At 35.1% G+C, this 23279-nt stretch overlaps 1 protein-coding gene across 1 annotated transcript in view; it reads left to right on the top strand.

The window, feature by feature from the left end:
* The window catches only part of TNKS (tankyrase), a 182275-nt gene that overhangs the window by 14297 nt on the left and 144699 nt on the right, over nucleotides 1-23279 (top strand). Inside the window, exon 2 of the mRNA XM_081221230.1 lies at nucleotides 10046-10270. Within this exon, the coding sequence (XP_081077356.1) occupies nucleotides 10046-10270 (225 nt within the window). The remainder of the gene's footprint in view (nucleotides 1-10045; nucleotides 10271-23279) is intronic.

Below are 23279 nucleotides of genomic sequence, written 5' to 3'. Positions count from 1 at the left end.
AATGTGTTTCTTGGCCATCTGTATGTCTTCTTTGGAAAAATGTCTGTTCAGGTCCTCTGCCCATTTTTAAAATTGGGTTGTTTGTTTTTTTAATGTTGAGTTGTATGAGTTTTTTGTATATTTTAGATATTAACCCCTTATCAGATACATCATTTGCAAATATCTTCTCCCATTCAGTAGATGGCCTTTTCATTTTGTTGATAGTTCCCTTCATTGTGCAAAAATTTGTAGTCTGATGTAGTCTCATTTGTTTACTTTTGCTTCTGTTTCTCTTCCCTGAGGAGACACATCCCTATCGCTAAGACTGATGTCAGAGAGCGTACTGCCTGTGTTTTCTTCTAGCAGCTTTATGGTTTCAGGTCTTACATTTAAGTGTTTAATCAATTTTGAATTTATTTTTGTATATAGTGTGAGAAAGTAGTTCAGTTTGATTCTTTGGCATGTAGCTGTCCAGTTTTCCCAGCATCATTTATTAATTTTTAATTCAGTACAATTATAAGTTACTGTGTTTAATGGACCTTTAGAGATGCTCACGGATATCTAGAACTACTGGTATTAAATTGGTGAATGATGACTTTGTTAGCTGGGAAGGAAAAGTTACTTTAGGAACCTTACAGCTATTGCATAAATGTGTCTTGGCTGAAATTTGTTTCATTGAAAGTAATTTTATTGTCATTGTTAAGGTTTTTTTTTTTTAATGTTTTTATGGGGATGGAGGTGGATTAGTATGCTTAAGAAAGTAACCAGGTTATTGTGATATTTTAGGTTCAAGTTTTTCCTAATGTTTTTTGAGAGAACAGTGAACACGTCTCATCTGTCACCAAGTACCTTTTTATCTTCCCCAACTTACTTTCTGTTATTTCTTCTGTCAGGAAAATAGATATTTTATATATATATATATATATATAAAGTTCATGAGTTATTTTTCTAGACAGTCCCAAACTTATTTTATTGTTACTTTGAGTGTCTTTTGAGTATAATTTTTTTGCACTTAAGGAAAAAAATTATGAATAAGTATATGTGAGAGATGCAGTATAAATTTTTTCATTGGTTTTATAAGCGTAAGTCGATGAATTTAGCAGTTCAAATGATATATAGTGCTTGTGGCTTTGCTGATAGTCCAATTAGGTCGAAAGAGTCTTTAAGCTATGACTTTGCTACTATAAATAAAAACATCACTTTTTAATACTCCAAACACTTTAGGTTTTTCTCCTTTTATTAAATTTTAGAATGCATTGTTGTTATCTACAAGATTTAATATTGCTCAAGGTTGTTCCTTTGAAGCTTTAAGTTTAGGCAGTTTAAAATGCTGAACACAACTGAAGCAAATTACTGTCTATAAACTCAGACCTAGTGAATAGATACCAATGACCTTACATTTGATATTGAAACGTTTTTGAGTGGTTTTAATTGAAGCTCTAACATTAGAATAAGAAACTTGTTACGTATATTGGGTTTAGGTAATGTGTAATGAATTTAGGTTCTCCTCCAGTGCCAGCACAATGCTTTCCACATAGTATATTTTAAAATTTCTTTGAGTATGTGAAATAATGTAATTGTTTCTCCTACTGCTTAGGAGAAAGAATGTGCTGAAATTTACAAAAGAGGTTCCTATTACTTAGTTTGGTTGGGGAAGAACAATTCATCAGTGTGAACTTTTTATTGCTACTTGCTTGCCCTGCTGAAATTCAGACTCTGTTACTTATGACTCAGAGGTTCTGCATGATCTGGTTTTACTGACCTTTCCTAATGCACCACTGCCCCTTCCATCCCCAAAGCAATGAAAACCTTAAAATACCCAATAGTCCTTGACAGATATGCATAGGGTATTAATGGAGAAAAACACAAAATAGAAGAACATAAGAGACCTCAATTGAAGGAGAGGTATACCATACATATGGATTAGAAGACTCAGTATTTAAAATTTTCAACTTTCCAGAATTAATTCTAATCAGTAAGCTTAAAAAAAAACAATTTCAAACAGGCTTCTTCATGGAACTTGAAGATATTTATATTGAACATCAAAAAACAGTAATAGCCAAGATAATTTTTTAAGAGGAACAGAGTGGATTGACATTGCCCTACTCAATATCTAGGCTTATTTTGAAGTTAAACTATTGAACAAACAAACTGATGGAAGAGAAAATATATGGAAAAAATAAATTAGATCTTTAACTCACACCATACTTACAAGATCTAAATGTGAGAAGCAAGATTATAAAAGTAATCTCAAAGAAAATGTAAGAAAGTATGTGAATAGGAAAGATACTTTAAAGATCACATAGGAAGCACAAACCATGCTTCCTATGTATGTAGGGAAAGATTGTTTAAATTTAAAACTTGTCTGAAATCAAACACAATGTAAACAACGTTTAAAGACAAGCCATAAACACAGAGAATATATTTATAATGCGTATAACCAACACAAGATTGGTGTTCAGAATATATAAAGAACTCCTACAAAACAATAAAAAAAGACAAATGAAAAATTGGGCCAAGATATCTGTCTGATAGCTGACAGATGAAACTTGAATTGTCAGTAAATATATGAATAGATGTTTGTATCAATTTGCATGGATTCAGCTATAGATATTCCAGAACTCAACTAACAGAAACTTAAAGCCTAAGGACATTTATTTCCTGCTTGACAAGTCTAGAGGTAGGAAGTTCAAGAGTTGGTCCAGTACCTTATGAGCATAGGAAGGATCTATGCCATTATTTTCATAACTCCCTTGACCTTCTCATCATGGTTTCAGTGGCTTCAGATGTCACCACCTTTTATGAGAAATTTTCTAAAAATAGAGAGGAAAGGAGAAAAGAGACAGGGACCCTCTTCCTTCATACACCTTCTCTTAATGGGGAGAAAAATCTTTTCAGAAGTTTCTAGATTTTCCCTTCTGTCTCATTGCCAGTCACTGACAAGAGAGGAATGAAATCACCTTTCTGGATTAGAGTAATCAGGAGTCACTCCCTGGACTGGGGAAAGGATTGCCTTCTCTTAGCATATATGGTCTGTCCAATTCCTGAGCAAAATTGAATTTCTGTTTGCCAGCAAGAAAAGGGGATAATTAGAAAAAGCATTTGACAAAATTCAAATCCATTTATGATAAACAGTCAACAAAGTGGGTATAGAGGGAACATAACTCAACGTAATAGAGGCCATATATGACAAGCCCACAGCTAACGTCATACTCAATGGTGAAAAGATGAAAGCTTTTCCTTTAAGATCAGGAACAATACAAGGATGTCCGCTCTTGCCACTTTTATTCAACATAACATTAGAAGTCCTAGCCAGATAAGTTAGACAAGAAAAAGAAGTCATCCAAATTAAAAAGGAAGAAGTAAAATTGTCACAATTTGCAGATGGCATATTATATATAGAAAATCCTAAGGGCTCCATCAAAAAGCTTTAGAATGAGAAAATTCAATAAAGTTGCAGGGCATAAAATCAATACATAAAAATCTGTAGCCTTTCTTTGCACTAATAATGAACTATCAGAAAGGGAAATTAGGAAAACAATCTGATTTACAATTGTATCAAAAAGAATAAAATACCTAGGAATAAATTTAACCAGGGAGGTGAAAGACCTGTATATTGAAAACTGTAAGACATTAATGAAAGAAACTGAAGGAAACAAATAAATGGAAAGGTATTCTGTGCTCATGGATTGAAAGAATTAAAGTTGTTAGAATGTCTATACTGTTCAAAGCAATATATAGATTCCATGCAACCCCTATAAAAATTCCAATGGTATTTTTCACAGAAATAGAACAAACAATTCTCAGATTTGTATGGAATCACACAAAAGACTCCAAATAGCCAAAGCAGTCATGAGAAACAAGAACAAAGCTGAAGGCATCACACTCCGTGATTTCAAACTACATTACAAAGCTAAAGTAATGAAAACAGTGTGGTACTGGCATAAAAACAGACACATAGATCAATGGACAGAATAGAGAGCCCAGAAATAAACCCATGCATATATGGTCAATTAATTTATGACAGGAGCCAATAATATACAGTGAGGAAAGGACAGTCTCTTCAGTAAATGAGATTGGGAAAATTGGACAGCTACATGGAAAAGAATGAAACTGGACCACTGTCTTACACCATACACAAAAATTAACTCAAAATGGATTAAAGACCTGAATGTAAGACCTGAAACCATAAAACTCCTGGAAGAAAACGTAGGTGGTAATCTCCTTTACATAAGTCTTGGTGATGATTTTTTGACTCTGACACCAAAAGCAAAAGCAACAAAAGCAAAAATAAACAAGTGGGACTACATCAAACTAAAAAGCCTCTTCATGGCAAAGGAAACCATCAACAAAATGAAAAGGCAAACTACTGAATGAAAGAAAATATTTGCAAATGATATTTCTGGTAATAATATCCAAAATATGTAAAGAACTCATGTTGAGGGGCTTCCCTGGTGGCGCAGTGGTTGAGAGTCCACCTGCTGATGCAGGGGACACGGGTTCGTGCCCCCGTCCGGGAAGATCCCACATGCTGCGGAGCCGCTAGGCCCGTGAGCCATGGCCGCTGAGCCTGCACGTCCGGAGCCTGTGCTCCGTAACGGGAGAGGCCACAACAGTGAGAGGCCCGCGTACCACAAAAAAAACAAAAACAAAAACAAAAACATGTTGAAAACAATGACGGAAGAATGTGTTTGCGTGCGCGGGTGAATTGAAATTGAGTAGTCAGTCAAAGTCTCTCCTAGTTGTTACTTTTTGGCTGAGAATTGGATGACAGAAGGAGCTAGGCGTGTGAAGATCTGGGTCCAAGGTCTTTAGGCAGAGCACACAGCAAGTTCAAAGTCCTCTAGACTGAAATAAGTTTGTCATATCCAGGGAACAAAAAGTGGAAGACAGGGTTAGTAAATCTCAATGAGATGGGAGAGGTGAGAGTGGCCAGCTCACATAGAGCCTTGTTAGGTCATAAGGAGATTTTAGTAATATTTTGTGCGTTATTGGAATCCATTGCAGGATTTTAAGCAGGGAAGTGACCTAATCTGATTTGTGCCTTGAAAAGATCACTCTGTCTACTCTGTTAAGGATGAAGTGTCGGGCAGCAAGCTGTGACAATAGAGAGACAAACAGAAGGTTATATGCTGAAGTCTAGACAAGAGATTGTGGACCTTGAAACCAAGCTGGTGGCACTGGGGAGTAGGCAGATTTGAGATGTGTGTTTGGAAGTACAGTTCACACATATCAGGACTTAGGGAAAGAATTCTTCAACAGTAAAATGAGGGTAATGGTATCTCTCACAGGGTGTTGTCACAGGAGCTAATGCTTGTCAAGCATTTGGCATACTTCTTGACACACATAAGAGCTTACTAAATGTTAGCTACTTACCATTATTCTTGTTATTTTTATTGTTGTCAAGAATAGGGCATGTACTTGAAGCAAAAAGAATTTTTCTGTAAAAGCTAAATTATACCTGTTGTACAACTCTTAGATTGGAAGTGTTATAGCACATACTGTTTTGTGGGTAAAAATCAGAGTATTACTCCATCTTAATTTTTAACAACCTTTGGGTCGGAGGGAGATAGTTCATTGCTTTTCCTTTTGTACTTCATAATACTGAACCATATATATATACATGTACATAGACATATATATATGTAGCAACATTCCTTTTAAAAGCTGTGACTTAACTTTTTTAAACGTGCGCTAGCTTGATGAACTGGGACGCTGAAAATCTTGTCTGCAGTATGTCTGTAATGCTTTCACTTAGGGACTGTTTCTTTGAGTTAGTTACTGGTATGTTACTTCAAATTCTATGTAGTTCTTTGAACTGCCCCTAATTATTATTTTTACTTTGGTTCTTTAGACCCAAATAAACAAATCAGTTATAGAGATAATTATGACTACAAACCTTGGTTATGAAACAAAGGCCTTATATAGCCATCAGAGATAATGAATTCTCTTTATGTGTGAAAAATAATGCATATGCATTCAACATGGATAGAATGGTGAATGACCAATTATGATTTGTACTTAACAGTACAGGTAGAGTATATGTTTTGATAAACTTTTTATGTATGGTTTTGTAAATTACAGTACTTTAAATAGGGGACTTATTTGTTTCATAGATAACAAAACCTCTGATTTAATAATGTATTTTAATACAAAATCAAATTAGAAGAGTTGACTTCATAATTGCCACATAAAATGTATCTTTACTGGTTTTGACTGTTCACGTCCACCTTCTTTTATAAACTTATATGTGTACACCCACATATATTTTATACAAAAGTATGTTTTTATATAATAATTAAGAAAACAGATAATCAAAAAGAAAAAAATTCCATACTTCTACTACTTAGTGATTTAGTCTCTTTTTCTGCCCATCTATGTATCAAATATATATATATTTTTTTCTCCTATATTTTGTTTTATATATATATATATATTTTTTTTCTTTCTTTCTTTTTTGCGGTATGCGGGCCTCTCACTGTTGTGGCCTCTCCCGTTGCGGAGCACAGGCTCCGGATGCGCAGGCCCAGCGGCCATGGCTCACGGGCCCAGCCGCTCCGCGGCATATGGGATCCTCCCAGACCGGGGCACAAACCCGTATCCCCTGCATCGGCAGGCGGACTCTCAACCACTGCGCCACCAGGGAGGCCCCTGTTTTATATATTTTTAATCTAAGAGACTGATCTAAAAAAAAAAAATCTATGTTGTTGAATTTTTTATAATATCCTGTTGTGTGTGTGTGTGTGTATAGTCTATACCTTTTTTGGTGATATTTTTCATTGTGGTAAAATATATGAATTTAAAAATGTTAAAATTTTGTTTATTTTAAGCAATTTAAAAATAAAATACCATTTTAGCCATTTTAAAGTACATGACTCAGTGACATTAAGTACATTCACAGTGTTCTAGAATCCTTTTAATACAGGATGGTATTATATCAAAAACCATCACTTCATCATTCACTTAACAGAGTCTTTATTGTTGGGCATCTAATTTCCATGATTTTCTGTAAATAATGTATGGTAAATATTTTTTTTTAGTAAGCATTCAATTTATACTGTTTTAATACAATAATTTTAGACCCAGTATTACACATACAAGTAAATCTAAAAGGAGGGGAAAATACATGTTACATTTGTACACCAACGTTAATGTGCCTGCAAGTTCCTATCATAACACAAAATTCTAGTGAAACTGTTAAAAGTGGCATATCCAGGTGTGTGACTTCTATCTACAATTATCTCTGGGACCAAATTCATTCACATTCCTCCACATGACTCCACAAGATCACTTCATAAGGATTCATGGGCCCCAACATAGCACTAAATGAAGAATTTCCTTGACACCAAAGATTCAGGGAATGAGCATAGAACTCCAAAAACTGCTCTGAAGATGACTCTCTTTATGTTTATTCTCACCATTTTCCAGTTTGTTTAGATGTAGCTAAATATGGTGTACAAGTACCTACAAAAGAAGTTGGCCATAACATTACTTACAATAACACAGCAAAATATAGTTCTCTGCAAAATAAGTAAATATAATACTATTTGTTCCCTCCCATAGATAACTTTGGATTTGTAATATTTAATTTCCTTCACTTCTATTTTAAAAGAAAGAAAAAACATACAATAGGGGTAACCAAACTGTTGCATGGAAATATTTATCCCTTACTTTCCCTCCACTTTACAAAGCAAATTGTATGATTCTAACACTTTTAAAACAAAACAGACTTTAGGAATAATTTGATCTAAACTACCTGTATAAGTTTCCTGTGGCTGCTGTATCAAATTACCACAAACTCTATGGCTTGAAAAGAAATTCTTTTCTGTCACAGTTCTGGAGGCTGTCAATCCAAAATCAGTATCACTGGACCAAAATCTAGGTGTTGGCAGGTCTGTGCTCCCTACCAGGCTCTAGGAGAATCTGTTCCGTGACTATTCCTGGTGGATGCCAGCATTCCTTAGCTCGTGGCCACATCACTCTAATATGTTATGATAAATATTCTCGATGCAAAATATTTGTTCATATATGAATCTTTTTTTAACTGATAAAGTTTGAAAAGAGGTATTGTTGAGTCAGAGAGTATATTTGTTTAAGCCTATTCATGATAATGCTACATTTTTTTCTACAATGTCATACCAGTTTTTATTCACATTATCAGTATGTGAGCACAGTTCCATTTCACCACTTCCTTGCTGATAAGCATTTTTGTTTTGCTTTGTTTTATTTTATATGTTAGATCTAAAAGTTTTAGTAAAACGTAAACACACTCTTTACTATTTTGCTTCAAAGTTATAATGTATATTTTTTAAAGTGCCAGTTGATACGTTGAGAAGTATCTTATTTTATCTTTATTTATTAGTGAAGAAAGGAAATGAGCTCTCAAACACTGTTAATGCACTGATTAGGGTGTGTTTGCACTCAGGCTTTACTCAGATCTATAAAGCAGGAAAATCTCTAAATCTCCATGGGTAAAGAAAGCACCTATGGCCCAGTGGGGGAGTAGGGTTGTGATAGTAGAGGCGGGAAGCACGTTGAAGTCAGAGAATTAAACAGAACGTAGTACCTGCAAAGTTCGCGGATATTAAAGAAACAGCAAGACGGTGATAGTTACATCAGCATGTACCCTGTACTTCTGGTGTTCCAGTTACTAATATGAAATTGACTTCTTTTCACCCAAAATCTTCAACTTAACTCGAAGGATAGTTTCTGTGGAAACCTAATTCTGATAAATATCTGTGGAAACATATCTTTTACTTTGAAGACTTTTTCTTAGAGCCTGCTTTCCTGGAACGAGTGGATTTCTAAAGATAGTGTGGAGGACATAACGTTGAAAGAAACCTTTTTTTTTTTTCCTTCTATTTTCCACATAGTTCTCATTTATTTAGTTTATATATGCATAAAATAAAGGAAGATAGGACCCTTATTGCTTTTCAGTTTTACTTAAGATGTCATTTTCTAACAACATTGCATGGTAAGTAAGAGCATGGAGGTAGGGATACCTAGCCAGTTAAGTTCTAGTTAAATTTAAAGTAAGAAAGAAAGGATCATAAATAAAAGTATTAAGCTGGTAAAGATAAAAATGCTAATATTTGCAGTTTCCTTTTTTTTTCAACCCATTGCAATGTAGCTTGTAATTTCATCACAGTACTATAATGACTTTAAAATTGTCAAAATGACTGTTCCATTCTCCATTGATCTCACCAAATGCTCATCATGCTGGACTTTGCATAGTGTTGTTGCCCTTTGACTTCCATAATGGTGTGTTTTCTTGGTTTTCCTTACCTTTCTCATTGCTTGCCTAGTCCTTACAGTGCTTTAGATTTTTTTCTAACTCTTCCGACAACCCCCCACCATTTTTCTGTCTGAAAATTGTGATACTTTTCACCAGTGTTCTGGCTCTGTATTTCCAAATGCCTGCATTCTCACTTGTTTGTCATAAAATTTCCTCCAACTCAGTAAATCCAAGCTTGAATTCTTTCACCTAACTACCCATTCATTTAGTTTGGCCACCAGTCCCAAGATAGATACTATGGCATTATCTTTATTTCTTCCTTTTCAAATATCTTGTAACCAAACTATCACTGCATATTTTTGGTTTCCATATGTTCTTCTCCAGTTGCCCTAGTGTAATGTTGAGTGTTGTGACTTGTCTTAGATTTGGTTGTCATTGGTATTTAAATAACCTTTATTAAAACATAGAGATGGATTTTATACATATGATTTTGTCTTGTGACGCATGAGGGGAAAGTGAATGCCTTGTACAGGAATCTTGCCTCATTCATTTTACATTTCTAGCACAGTTGCCCAGCACATAATAGATGTTGAAGAAGTGTTTTTTGAAGGAACTGAGCAAATTAAGGGAAGAGCTTTCTTAGTTCTAAGTTCTGTGAGATGAGAGAATCCATTTGAATGGCAACTTTTTTTTTTTTTTTTTTTTTTACCTTTTTGCTATAGAACACAGTACTTCAGTTGTTTGTATTTGTTGATATTGTTAAAGGAATCCTAATGGTTCTTTTTACAAAATTGACTTACTGTATAAAATATTTTCCCTCTTCCGTTTTAGGTTTTGGAAGGAAGGATGTGGTAGAACACTTACTGCAGATGGGTGCTAATGTCCATGCTCGTGATGATGGCGGTCTCATCCCGCTTCACAATGCCTGTTCTTTTGGCCATGCTGAGGTTGTGAGTCTGTTACTGTGCCAAGGAGCTGATCCAAATGCCAGGGATAACTGGAACTATACCCCTCTGCATGAAGCTGCTATTAAAGGAAAGATCGATGTATGTATTGGTGAGTATGATTTGTTGATATCTAAATTGTACGATCAGCCTGACAGGTGTAACGTTTTAAATAAAGGTTTACGCGAGGAAGAAGGGTAACTTCTTCCTTGTTTTTTATTGCAGTAGAAATAGTGTTCCCAGAGAATAAATAAAGAAGGCTTTATTACTTCTTATTCTTAGAAACAATTCTTTTCCACCAAGGGGAAGTAGAGAGATGGAAATCTAAAGTTGGTTAAGAACAAGTTTCACAACATTAACTCTCCAAATGTGAGGCAAATGTCCACTGGTGTGGAACTAAATTTTGATGGATTACTGTTATCAAATTTAGTTAATTTACAGTCTCTTTAAAAGACTGCAAGTTTTCCATCCTAGCATCAATGAGAACCATTATAAAGTACAAGTTCTTACTGAACTGGATGACATATTTGGATGTTTTAGGCTGATTCAAGGAAAGTCATGTAGTACTAAGGCAAAACCTTTTTCTTTATGTTACTAAAATTGAACACCAGCTATTTTATTAGCACTGGAAAAGCTCTGAGTGGTTTGAATACAGTAGTTCAAGGCTTAATATTTTCAACATGTGCCATAGTCTAGAGAAAAAGCAATTTCAAACAAAATTGAAATTTTCAACGATTTTAAGTATTGTGATTATATGAAATTGTATTCAATCAGCATGTCTTTCTCTTTTATATATATCTAAGTATATATATTTTTAGATTTTGCTATATTTTATAAACTCATTTTGACTCTAAAACAAGCTTCCAGAGAACAAGCATAATTTCTCCTGCGTGTATCATCTCCTTCTTGAAACTTAAGGTGGTGCATGTTCGTTTAGCCTGTGGCAGGTTGATTTACATAATTGCTGTCTTCCTGAATGGCATCCATTTGTTTAGTCAGATATTTTTATGATAAAACTCAAATAGATATGTCATTTTTAAAGATACAGAGGTGGTGCCATTATTAAGATTTTCTCCCTCTTCATAGCCATCTCTTCCAGCCTCAAATATATGTTTTAGTGTTCCTCAAATTATTGCATTGCCTGACAAAACTTCTTTATCCCATTCTCTGTCATTATCCTTTGTCACTTCACCATCCATTGATGCGACCCTTTGGACACCCTATCCTTTTTGATCTTTGACATCTTCCATTTTCACTTGATTTACCCATTTCCTCCTATGTCTCTCACTAAAACAGCCATGTCCTAGACTAAGTCATTTCATAAAAGTAACCCAAAAAGCTTGAACTTACCACATATTCTCTGACCACTCAACATCTTAAGTTACTTGTGATAAGTTACTAAGTGATAACGATTATTGAACTTGACATGTATTCTTACCTAATCTTCTAGACCTTCAACTTCCCTACTTTCATCCTGTCTTGCTTCACTTTGTCATATCCATTGGATTTTTCTGTCATGAGTTATAGAATTTTATACAGTTTTCACCTTCCTGGAATATTATCCCTTTTAGGCTTCAGTGTTCTATTTTTCTACCTGTACCTCTCTGAATTTTTCATTCTATCAGTGCTTTTATTACCTTATTGAAACTAATATTCCTCTCCTCCTCCTAAATCCACCTCCCAAAAGTATATGATGAAAATGCTCCTTTTATCTAAGTTCATTTATTGGTTTTTTGAGTGTCAGTTATAAATTGAGGTTTAGTTTCAGACAACCCATTTCCTACCATAAAAATACTAAAATTCATTCCATAACTAAAAATATAAATATATACTTCTATAAACATTAGAATATAAAACCAAACTCTTAATATAAAGCTATATTATAAATATTCCTTTTGGGTCATTTTCCTGCACGGGCAGAATTGAATGAGGCCCTTCTAATTCTGAGTGCAGTGATATTTGTATCTAAACTATATACTTTGTTTTCCTAAATCTCCCACAGGCAAGCATAGGTATTCTTTATTGCCCAAAGAACCTTTAAGTACAAAATTAATTTTTTTGAATATTTTTATTGATGATTGTGATTCTGATATTATAGATTCTCCTCTTGAAGTGATCAAACGATTTTTTTTTCCACTGAAAACTACTGATGTCTTACTTTATCCATTAAAAATTGCAAAGGAGCATGTCTTTGCTGATGTTGTATGCTTTGGAGATGTAGATTTGTTTCATCCAATTGTGGATTCAAAAGGCTTCACACGTCATAAGTCAGCACATCACACTTTATCTTCAGTTCCATTGATCATAGTAGAATTGGTCACCATTTTGTTGATGATGATCAATAAGATTGTGTGGGACTCATTATAAGGACATAAATGTGTTTGATATTTGGGTGGGAGTTGAAGTTAAGCTTTTAGCTCTTAACCTCTTATGAGTTGACATTGGCTAGGATGGTCTAGGAAACCATCAATTGTATACTGTAGAGTCTAAGGTCTAAATAATACAGAATATTCACAGAATTATAAAATATTTATTAAATTAAATAGAAAATACATTTCTCATCTATTTCTCATACAACTGAATCTATAAATCTTTGCATAATGGGTCGATAAAACTAAGAAAGCCTCCCGTATGTTGTCTTGGCTAGATGGTTGTGTTGCCCTTGCTAGATTGCTGTGTTTCCCAGTAAACCACAGATCTTAAAAAATCATATTGCTTTATTATATTTGACTCTTTACATAATAAGAGGCATTTATTATGTATTTTTAACATTTATTTTGAAATATAGATTCACAGGAAGTTGCAAAAATAGTACAAGAAGATCCATGTATCCTTCACCCAGTTTTCCCCAGTGGTTACATCTTATGGAATCATAATACAGTATCAGAAATAGGAAACTAGTGTTGGTACAGTGTGTATAGTTCTATGCCATTAATCACACGTTGAGATTCATGTAACTACTACTGCAGTCAGGATACAGAACATGTTGTCAGACTCCCCCAAAGATCCCCCTCATTCTACTTATTTATACCCTACTTTTATAATGACCTACTCCCCCATCCCACATCCTTAACCCCTGGCAACCACTAATATGTTCTCATGTGTATAATTTTGCCACTTTGAGAATTTTATATAAATGGAATCATACAGTATATAATTTTGTGAGATTGGCTTTTTTTTTTTTTCACTTGACCTTCCAGATTTTTTTTTTAATTGCTAATTATTATGCCATGGTGTTGATGTACCATAGTTTAGCCATTCACCAATTGAAGAACATTTTGGTTGTTTCTACTTTTTGGCTATTACAAATAAAGCTCCTGTGAACGTTTGTGTACAGGTTTTTATGTGGAGATGAGTTTTCTTTTCTCTAGATAAATGCTCTGGAGTGTGATTGCTGGGTAATACAGTAAGTATATGTTTAGCTTTTTAAAGAAACTGTCATAGTATTTTCCAGTGTGTTACATGATTCTTCATTCCTAACAGCAATGTATGAGAGATCTAGTTTCTCTGCATCCTTGCCAGGATTTGGTATTGTCACTATCTTTTATTTTAGCTGTCCTAATAGCTCAACAGCATTTTAATTTACACTTCCCTAATGGCTAGTGATGTTTCACATGCTTATTGCCATCTGTATCTCCTCTTTGGTAAAATGCGTCTTCATGTCTTTTGCCCTTTTTCTTGAAATGGAGTAGGATGTATATTATCTGGGATGCTTTCAGTTGCAAATAACAGAATACCTCATCAATAATCGCTTAAACAATAAAATCTTATTGACTCACATGATAGGAAGTCTGCACGAGGTTTCAGGATTGACTCAGGAGTTTCAACAATCTCTAAAGAATAGGCAAACATGTTAGCTTTTCCCTCTTGGTTTCAAGGTGATAGCAGTAGCTCCAAGCAGCATATTCTCACATCAACATCCAAAGCAGGAAAGGAGGAGGTAAAAAAAGGGCTTTTTCTACTTAAGATTTTTTTTTTAAGAAGAAAAATCTTTCCCAGAAAACTTCCTCTTAAGAGCCCATTTTTCAGAAGTAGGTTACATGTTCACCCCCTGCAGTAACCACTGGCAAACAGGAATGAGATTATCAGAATTAGGACCAATCATGATTTATCCCCTACATCTGGGCACCTTGCTGCCCAAATAAAATTGGATTTTTTTAAGTAGTAAGAAGAGGAAATAAGTTTGAGTGGATGATTAATGATGTTTCCACAGAAGGATAAAACAAGTAAGATATAAGACTTATTAGTAACATGCCTAGGAGTGGGATTGCTGGGCGGAATGATAAGTGTGTGTTGAATTTTACAAGAAGCTGCATTTCCCTGATGGCTGAATGTGTTGAGCATATTTTTATGTACATATTGATCATTTACGTGTATTCTTTTGTGAGGTCTCTGTTCAGATCTTTTGACTTTTTTTCCTTATTATTCCCGAGTTTTGAGAATTCTTTTTTGTGTTATGGATATAGACCTGTGTTGGATTTATATATTGTGAATCCTTTCTCCCAATCTTGCCTTTCATTTTCTTAATGGTGTCTTTAGGCAAGCGAAAGTTTTCAATTTTGGTTGAAGTCCAATTTGTCAGTTAAAATAGAAAAAGTATTTGGTATCTGCCCAGGACTGGAATAATAAGGTGAGGTATCTAATAGACAATTATTCTTAGGTTAAACACAGTTTATAGTGAAATAAGATTATAGTTTTAATTATCAATACATTGCAGAAATTCAGGAAAGCAGGTTTTGGTTTAAGGGTCTCTGCTTGAAGTGCTTTAGGATACACTTTTAAAAATTAAAATGAAAGAATCGGCTACCCCATAATGAAAAATTGAATGTATTATGTGGCTCATTTTTAAGATTTAAAAGTCAGGTGGACCTTGTTTAATTAGAAAATAATTATCCAAAATATGCATGGTTATTTCTGTGATAACACTGTTTGCCCCTACTATTTGGAAGTATATTTCTAGAATCTAGGGAAATAGGTTATTTTTAATAACTTGTTGCCTGAAATCTTTCTGTGAAGGAAGACATTAATTTGTAATACTTAAACTTTTTTTTTTTTTGGTTTGTGCTATCCCTTGGCTCTTCTGAGATCAAAAGGCACACACAGATGTTCTTTGAGCTGTTTCTTCATGTCACTGGCTTTGGTCATAGTTTTTCATATTCCTGCAATATTGAGACAGGAATTATAAGCGTTTAAGTAGTTCAAAGACAGTCTTTATAGCTCTGGTGTAGTCTTAACCTCTAGTTCTCATTGGCATCTCAGAGTAGAGTAGCCGTCTGTCCACTCAATAGTATATTTCCTTTCCTTCTTTTTCTTCCCAACAAAATGTGAGTTGGGAGCCAAATATAAACTTCGGAGCACAAGTGTTAAGGACCAGAGTACCGTTTACCATATTTTATTTTTTCCTACCTTTGTTATTTAGGGATCACATTTTCACATCGAGTCCCTCTTCAGCCTGGATCTGTGAGTGAGGGAACTCCCCTACTGTCGCTTTCCAACTTGTAGCAGGAGCAAGGAATGAACTTATTTTACTAATAAGCCTTTGAGATTATGGAGAACATTGTTACTGGCCATAACCTAGACTACCCTGACTGACTGCGCTCTGTTTATGAAATTGAATTCCTAAGTAAACAATAAAGAAATGGTTAAGAAGAATGACTTGTTTGGTTGCCATCACAGAGAAAAATATCTTGGAGCTGATCCCCAAGTGAATCAGGGTCATAAACACAGTTCAAAATGCTTTCCTACTTAATAATTAGCATATACAAGTGGTGTGTGCCTAGTGATGAATTAAACTAAAATTGTTGTAATCAAGATATATTTGCTTTCCAGTGCAGCTGTAGGGTCAAGTGACAGTCTTGTAAACTGAATCAGGTAAGGTGTCAATTTGAGCATGCTTTAAATCAGTTAGTGTCTTGTTATATGCTCCTTTGGTATTCTGCTTAGATTGTACTTGGTTCTTCTTGGCTGATCCTATTGTTAGTTTTCTGTGGTAAGGAACTAGCAATAATTGTCTAATTTATTCTTGTATTCTTGTTGCCTATAGCTGGTATCTAATTGTATACTCAAGAAATGTGTGTGGAATGACAGAGCAATTCACAGGAAGATGGCTAGGTTCTCTCTGGCTTTTTTGCATTACTTTGTGTTAATGTGGATAAGGAAGTTGAGTAATTTTCTACTTCCTCTTTTTTTTTTTTTTTTTTTTTTTTGCGGTACGCGGGCCTCTCACTGTTGTGGCCTCTCCCGTTGCGGCACAGGCTCTGGACGCGCGGGCTCAGCGGCCAATGACTCGCGGGCCTAGCCGCTCCGCGGCATGTGGGATCTTCCCCGGCCGGGGCACGAACCTGTGTCCCCTGCATCGGCAGGCGGACTCTCAACCGCTGCGCCACCAGGGAAGCCCTCTACTTCTCCTTGATTAGGTGGTATTTTGAGATTCTTTTATTTTAAAGTTATATGAATTTGCAGCATGCCAGATAATCCTATATTTATATACAAATATAAAACGTATAGTCAGATATAAATTATGTTTAGATAATCTACCAGTTGTCAAGTCGTCATTCTTCATTAAGGGTGGGTTGTTGAATATTGGTTCTGAACACGCATTGACTTCTGGTTATGGATTTTCTATAAGGAATGGGCAGTCATACACTTTTTGTTGTTACTTGTAGATTAAACCCATGAGCTCTCCTGTCATGAACTGAAGAGTTGAGACAGGGAGGGAGAAGAAAGAAAAAGGTGATGTTGGTACATTTACCAAAAATTGCTTTGGTTACATGATACATAATACAGTGTTTTCCCTTGAGGCAGCCCAAAGTACCTAACCAAACAATTTCACTAATATTTATATCCTATGCATGAAGCAGGTGATTCAAATTACCTACCATTTTACTAGTGAAGAAAGGAGAAAGCTGTTACTTTGCCACAGTCTGTAGAGCTGATATAAAGTCGTTATAATAAGAAATGTTTTCTTGACTAAGAATAGAAAGTTCTCTCTGCTTAGTGAGATTTATTTGAGTGTATTTTAAGCATAAAAAACGAATTTCATTCTTTAAATGTGCCAAACAAATCCTTCTTTATTCTTAGTTCAGCTTTTTAGATCATCTAATATTTAACAAATTTAAAGTGGTAATTTTACCTTGCTTTAAAAACAAAAACAAAAACAAAATCTTAAGATAATCTATTTACTAAAGCTTAAACTGTTTTTATTATTATAACTCACTCCTAAAGTAGTATCTCTTTCATAATTTCCAGGTAACTCTATTTTATGTATCTTTTATCTAGAAAGATATATTTACTTTCCTTGTTCAAACTCTATTTTAAATTACCTTATCTACACACTCGTGTTTCTCTTTAGATCATATAAATCTTTCTCCTTTACTAAATTACCTGATCACTTCCATGGTCCTTTGATGAAAAGTCCTGGAACTTGGGAGTGGCATGGGATTGAGGGTGGGGGGAGGGAAGGGTGGGACTGCTTCTGGTACATTCTTGTCTTTTGTTATTTCAAATATAATATATTGAAGATTAACAGCTTTCTGGGTTTTGTCTTAACAGTAATATTAAATGTAATAGATGTTCATTTAAAAAAATTAGCAAGTACACTGATAATAATTGTCACACCTCATTTTCTGTCCATTTAGATTTATGGTAGCCAATAAATAAAAATCGGTTAAAATGTAAAAAATTTAAAATTTAATTCCTCAGTTGTACTAGCCACATTTCAAGTGCTTAATAACCATATCTGGCTATTGGTTACCTTATTAGAGTGTGTAGATATTGAAATTGCCATCATTGTAGAAAGTTCTATTGGATGGTGCTGTTATAGTCAGTGTACCTGTGTCCATAGTCCTTTCTACATAAAAATGAGATCATTCCACGCATGCTGTTCTCTTATTTTTTCACTTTGTGTTATGACCATATTTCATTATCAGTGAATATTTTTGTCTAATCTCATTTTTTTTTTTTTTTTTTTTGCGGTATGCGGGCCTCTCACTGTTGTGGCCTCTCCCGTTGCGGAGCACAGGCTCCGGACGCGCAGGTTCAGCGGCCATGGCTCACGGGCCTAGCTGCTCCACGGCATGTGGGATCTTCCGGGACTGGGGAATGAACCCGTGTCCCCTGCATCGGCAGGCAGACTCTCAACCACTGCACCACCAGGGAAGCCCTCTAATCTCATTTTTAAAGGCAGTCAAGAATTATATAGAAATAACCACTTTTTAAATCATTCACCTATATTAGGCCATTTAGAATATTTCTGATTTTTCACTATTTTATAAACAGTACTGTAGAGACTGTCATTTTCATTAATTACATATGTAAACCCTGATTACTTCAGGATAAACTACTGGAAAGCTAGAGCTTCTTAATAAGAATCAAAGAAATGTAGCTGCTGGAGTACTCGATTAGGGCTCTTGATTTAGTCTGTCACTTTATCTATCCATATGCCATCCATAAATAAGCTAGGTTAAGAAAAGTCATTTCCCACACCTTCCTTACTCTTTGCAAAAATTCATTGAAAATTCAGTGAAGTCTTGAGAATTTGCTTCACTTGCTTTTGTTTCATTATTCTCTCTCTTCCCTTTTCCTGCCAGAATACTTCCCTTTTTTTTTTTTTTTTTTTGCGGTACATGGGCCTCTCACTGTTGTGGCCTCTCCTGTTGCGGAGCACAGGCTCTGGACGCGCAGGCTCAGCGGCCATGGCTCACGGGCACAGCCGCTCCGCGGCATGTGGGATCTTCCTGGACTGGGGCACGAACCCGTGGCCCCTGCATCAGCAGGCGGACTCTCAACCACTGCACCACCAGGGAAGCCCTCCCTTTGGCATTTTTAACATTACTTTTCCATATAAAAACTGAATTGGGATCTTTTAAACAAGTCTCAATGTAGCATTTTCATAAAAAGTAAAAAAAAAAAAAAAAAAAAAGGCAGAATTCCATACCTGTATCCTTAAAAAGGAGAAGAGCCAGAAATGATGGCAGTTTTTCCTTCTGAAATAATCCCTGCTGACCCTGAGCACCAGTATCTTGATGACTTGCCCACTTATGTTCAACTTCATTCAAGAAGGTTAGAGTGTTTATGCATTTACCTGATATATTTGGGATTACTTTAGTAGGCGTTCTGGTTAATGGTGTTAAATATATATTGATATATTTATATAGAGAGTTTGATATTTGTTCATTGTGTTTTATTAAAATTCCCAGAATGAATGCCTTTATTCTCCTAAGCACTTAAGAAATATATCAAAGATGCTTAAATTTGGGGGAAAAAGGTCAAGTGACAACAAAAGAACAACCAAAAAAACACCTCATACATTTTAAAAAGTGATGTAATGCTTTGCTTACTGCTCAAGACTGTCTGTTAAATTAATTAATTATATGTTTGCACTTACTTTTAGATTAAACGTGATTGTCCAAAACAGTCTATGGATTTCAGTGAGATGCATGGCTTAAGTTTGGTGTTGTATGAAAGTGGTATTTGAGGCAAATGGCTCATGTAACCAGTGGGTTCTCTTTACATGGTTATCGTGTTATCTGAAACGCATGTATATTAAAACTGTGTCCTTGCTTTGTACAGTTCCCTGGTAACTGAGATTTCAGAGTCAGGCCCAGACTGGAGATAAAGACTTATGGAGGCCTTCTCACTCCCCATTTTCAGCTGACCAAACTAGAAAGTTGTTAAGTATAATAATTGCAGTTTCAGGCTTTAAAAAAATGTTATGTATTTTTGTTGTTTTAGTTATTTAAATCTGCTAATTCTCTTCTTTTAGATGGGGGTGGGTGTTAGGCTTTTCATCTGTAAACAGAATCCAGGATTACAAATGTAACCTTATTGTGAGTTGTTTCATATTCTGCCCTCAGGTATGACAGTACAAATAAGACATTTAAGAAATCCCACAGTGTGTCCACATATATGTTTATTTTGTGTCAAGCCTGAAAATTTCTATATTTGTTGTGGCACAAATAATCATGGTTACAGATAGAGGGCATATATTTCATTTTGCCTTTGGGGGGCAAAGAATCTATTGTACTTGAGTATGAGGATGGTGGGAACAAGAGAAGGAAGTATTCTAGTGGGTCTCCTAAAATGGAACCCTGGCTGTCTTGGTGTTACTGCAGAGTCTGGTTGCCTGCTTACCCACAGAGGGTTGTTGGATGGGGTTAGGAAGAGGACATTGGTCGTTGGAGGAAGGTATTTAGGACAAACGCATAGATGTGCCCTTTAGAATTCACATGAAGGAAAGAAAGCTTGAGTTTCCGTTCTGGTGTGATCTTGGCTTCTACTTGTGTAGAATGATAAGGTAGAAATTAAATGCTTGGCTTTAGAATTAAGTATGAATTCCCCTTTACCACAAATAATTTAGTTGCTTTGAGCCTCAATTTCTCATTTATAAGGTGGGCATCAGACCTACTGCATCAGATTGTTATGGAAAGTTAAATGAAATAATAAAGCAGGTAGAGCCTCAGCAAGTGCTTGTTTCCTTCCACTCTCTTTTCCCTTGGGTGGCAGCATAAGGTGTTCTCAGAGATCATTTCTGTATTCTGACACTCAGTAAAAACTTAATGACGGATATGTGGCTCTTTGTTGCCTTCAGTGTGAATTAGTTTATGTCCTTTGTTTCATATTCATTGTTACTTTGTAAACTTGAATTATGATTTGATAAGACATGAAACTTTTTAAAAAATGGCAGTTTATGCCTTTTAACTTAGCAGAGACATTGCAGATAGAATAATGGAAAATTATCGTAACATAAACATTTTCCCCACAAATACTTCAATAGCAGGAGTATGAAGTTCCAGTGATTTGCTATGACTAAGTAAAAACCATATGAAAGCTTGACAAATGCAGAGACATGAACAATGATAATTTTTTAAAGGCAAATTAATTATGAGTAAATAGTTCTTCAAGTTGCTAGAGGGCATCATAATTGCTGTTTTGAAAATTGCAGCCCTCTAGGAATGAGAGAAGGGAAAGAGCAAAGGAGGAACTCTGTTAAAAGAAAAAGGCATTCTTTTCCTCCTCACTGTGGGGGAAAGGAGCTCAGGTGGGATGTGAGAAACATGATTGAATACTGTCATTAAGAATATCACTCATAGGATAATTTATCGAAAACAAGCTACATTAAAAAAATTATTTGATCTATCTCCCAAAGAATGAAAACTTAACAGTTATGTTCTTTGACTCCTTCAGGTTGAAAGTATAACAGTATATTGAGGTTCCAATCATTTGAATTCTTAGAGACATAGGAAAATAATAGTTGTGATATTATTTCTTAAGAAACTAAAATTCAAAGCAGAATCAGAATATTATGGTACTGGCTCAACCCTGTGTTCCTTGTGAAAAATGTTTTCAAACATGTGACTTTAAACCTTGTATCACTAAAACTGTAGCACTAAAACTGAATTGGTCTTAATATTTTATAGTGGGGGAATTTGCCTGGAAATGCTAGTAAGTCCTTGAGGCCTTACTCGGCTCTTAACAATTTAGGTGTGGACTCAGAAAGGCGGGTGAAACTTCTCTCAGAGAGATTGGGAAGCACCTTTTGCATGTGGTTGCTGTCCCTAGAACTGTAAAAATTCTGTCATCCTGTTATAAACTTACGTGGTCAGACTATAATATCTACTTTGTTACTTATTAGTGTTTTATTTACATGACTCTAGTCAAGTATTAGAAAAAGTAATCTTCCCCTAAGTACAAGGAAGTATAAAACAATAATTGGGCACAAACGAATTCATTGTTCCTAAGGCTGTTACCAGTTTGCCTTTATTTTAATTCAACTGGTATTTTTTTAGCACTCTCTGTGCACGGGATTCTATTTTTGAAAGGCAGATGGAAAAGTCCTGACTGAAGGGATAGGGTGTTTATTGAGTCCCTATTGTGTGCTAAGAACCAAGCTAGGTTTATATATATTGTCTCAATTATGATAGCAATCCTTGGAGGAAGGTAGTGAAAGAGGAAATTGAAATTGACAGAGGTGAAGTCACTTGACTCAGGCCAGACAATTGCCAAGTAGAGAGCAGTATTTTCAAACCCAGGTTTGTCTGACTCCTAGACAGGATTTTCTTTTAGACTTGATTCTCTAGGGTTTCCAGGTAGAAAGGAGATATGCTTTGTTATAATCATTCTTATATTTGTTCTACTGCCTGCTTTATCTTATAATAAATTGTGCTTTGTGTAAGCAGATAATGCTGATTTCCCAGATGTATTGGGGCCTGCCTTAACTCCTTATTGCAAAAAGGATATAATTGAATTGGATATAAGAATCTGCTATATACACATACAGAATAATCTATACCTAAGTTACTCCATATGTAACGGGCCTTTTCAAAAATTCTTGGTCTTCTCTATTTATAGGAAATCTTGATAATGGGAGCAAAGTTTAATTGGAGGATTCTTTTATTATTATAACATTTCATGCCAAAGTTTGATCATAAAGAACTAGTCTCATGTAAATTCAGTAAAATTTTATTTACTTGGATTAGCTTTTTTGAGTAAGTAATTAAATATTTTCTAATGTCTTTTAAAAAATTCTTACATGCACATGTGTACTATATGTTAGCCACTGTTCTAAGAGCTCCTCAAATATTTATTTGTTTTGTCCTCCTAATAACCCCATGAGTAGGTACTGTTATTACCTCCTGATTTACTGGTGAGGAAATGGAAGTACAGAGAGGTGTTTTCGCTTCCTGGGGTCCCAGAACTAGGAGGTGGCGGAACTGGGATTCTAACCCATTCAGTCTGGTTCCAGAGGACCAACTTAACTGTGGTGTTTTGCTATTAGTAAGTGCAGCAGACTTAGGAGAGAATTTGATTTTTTTGAACTTATTTTAGCTCAATGAACTATCTGCCTTTGTGTGCCTCATTAGATGGAAACCCATTTGTAACTTTTTTCCATGTCCCTCACCAGGAAAAAATAAGAATATGTTTTTTTCTCAGTTCAAAGGCACATAAAGGCAGATCGTTCCTTGAGGTAAAATTATGTATCACAAGTATGCTAGTCCCAGTTGTTGACAGAATTCTGAATTTTTGGTGACTTTTGTATGAAAGGCAAAGACTAAAAAAAGTATGGTTAAAAACCTGGACTTTTACACAATAGAAAATTACTTCTTGACTATTTTACTTTAGAC

The sequence above is a fragment of the Mesoplodon bidens genome (assembly GCF_964165515.1).
Source record: "Mesoplodon bidens genome assembly, chromosome: 20".
NCBI classification, from domain to species: Eukaryota; Metazoa; Chordata; class Mammalia; order Artiodactyla; family Ziphiidae; genus Mesoplodon; species Mesoplodon bidens.
Note: the sequence above shows the minus strand (reverse complement) of the source record. Positions and strands in the feature narration are given on the sequence as shown.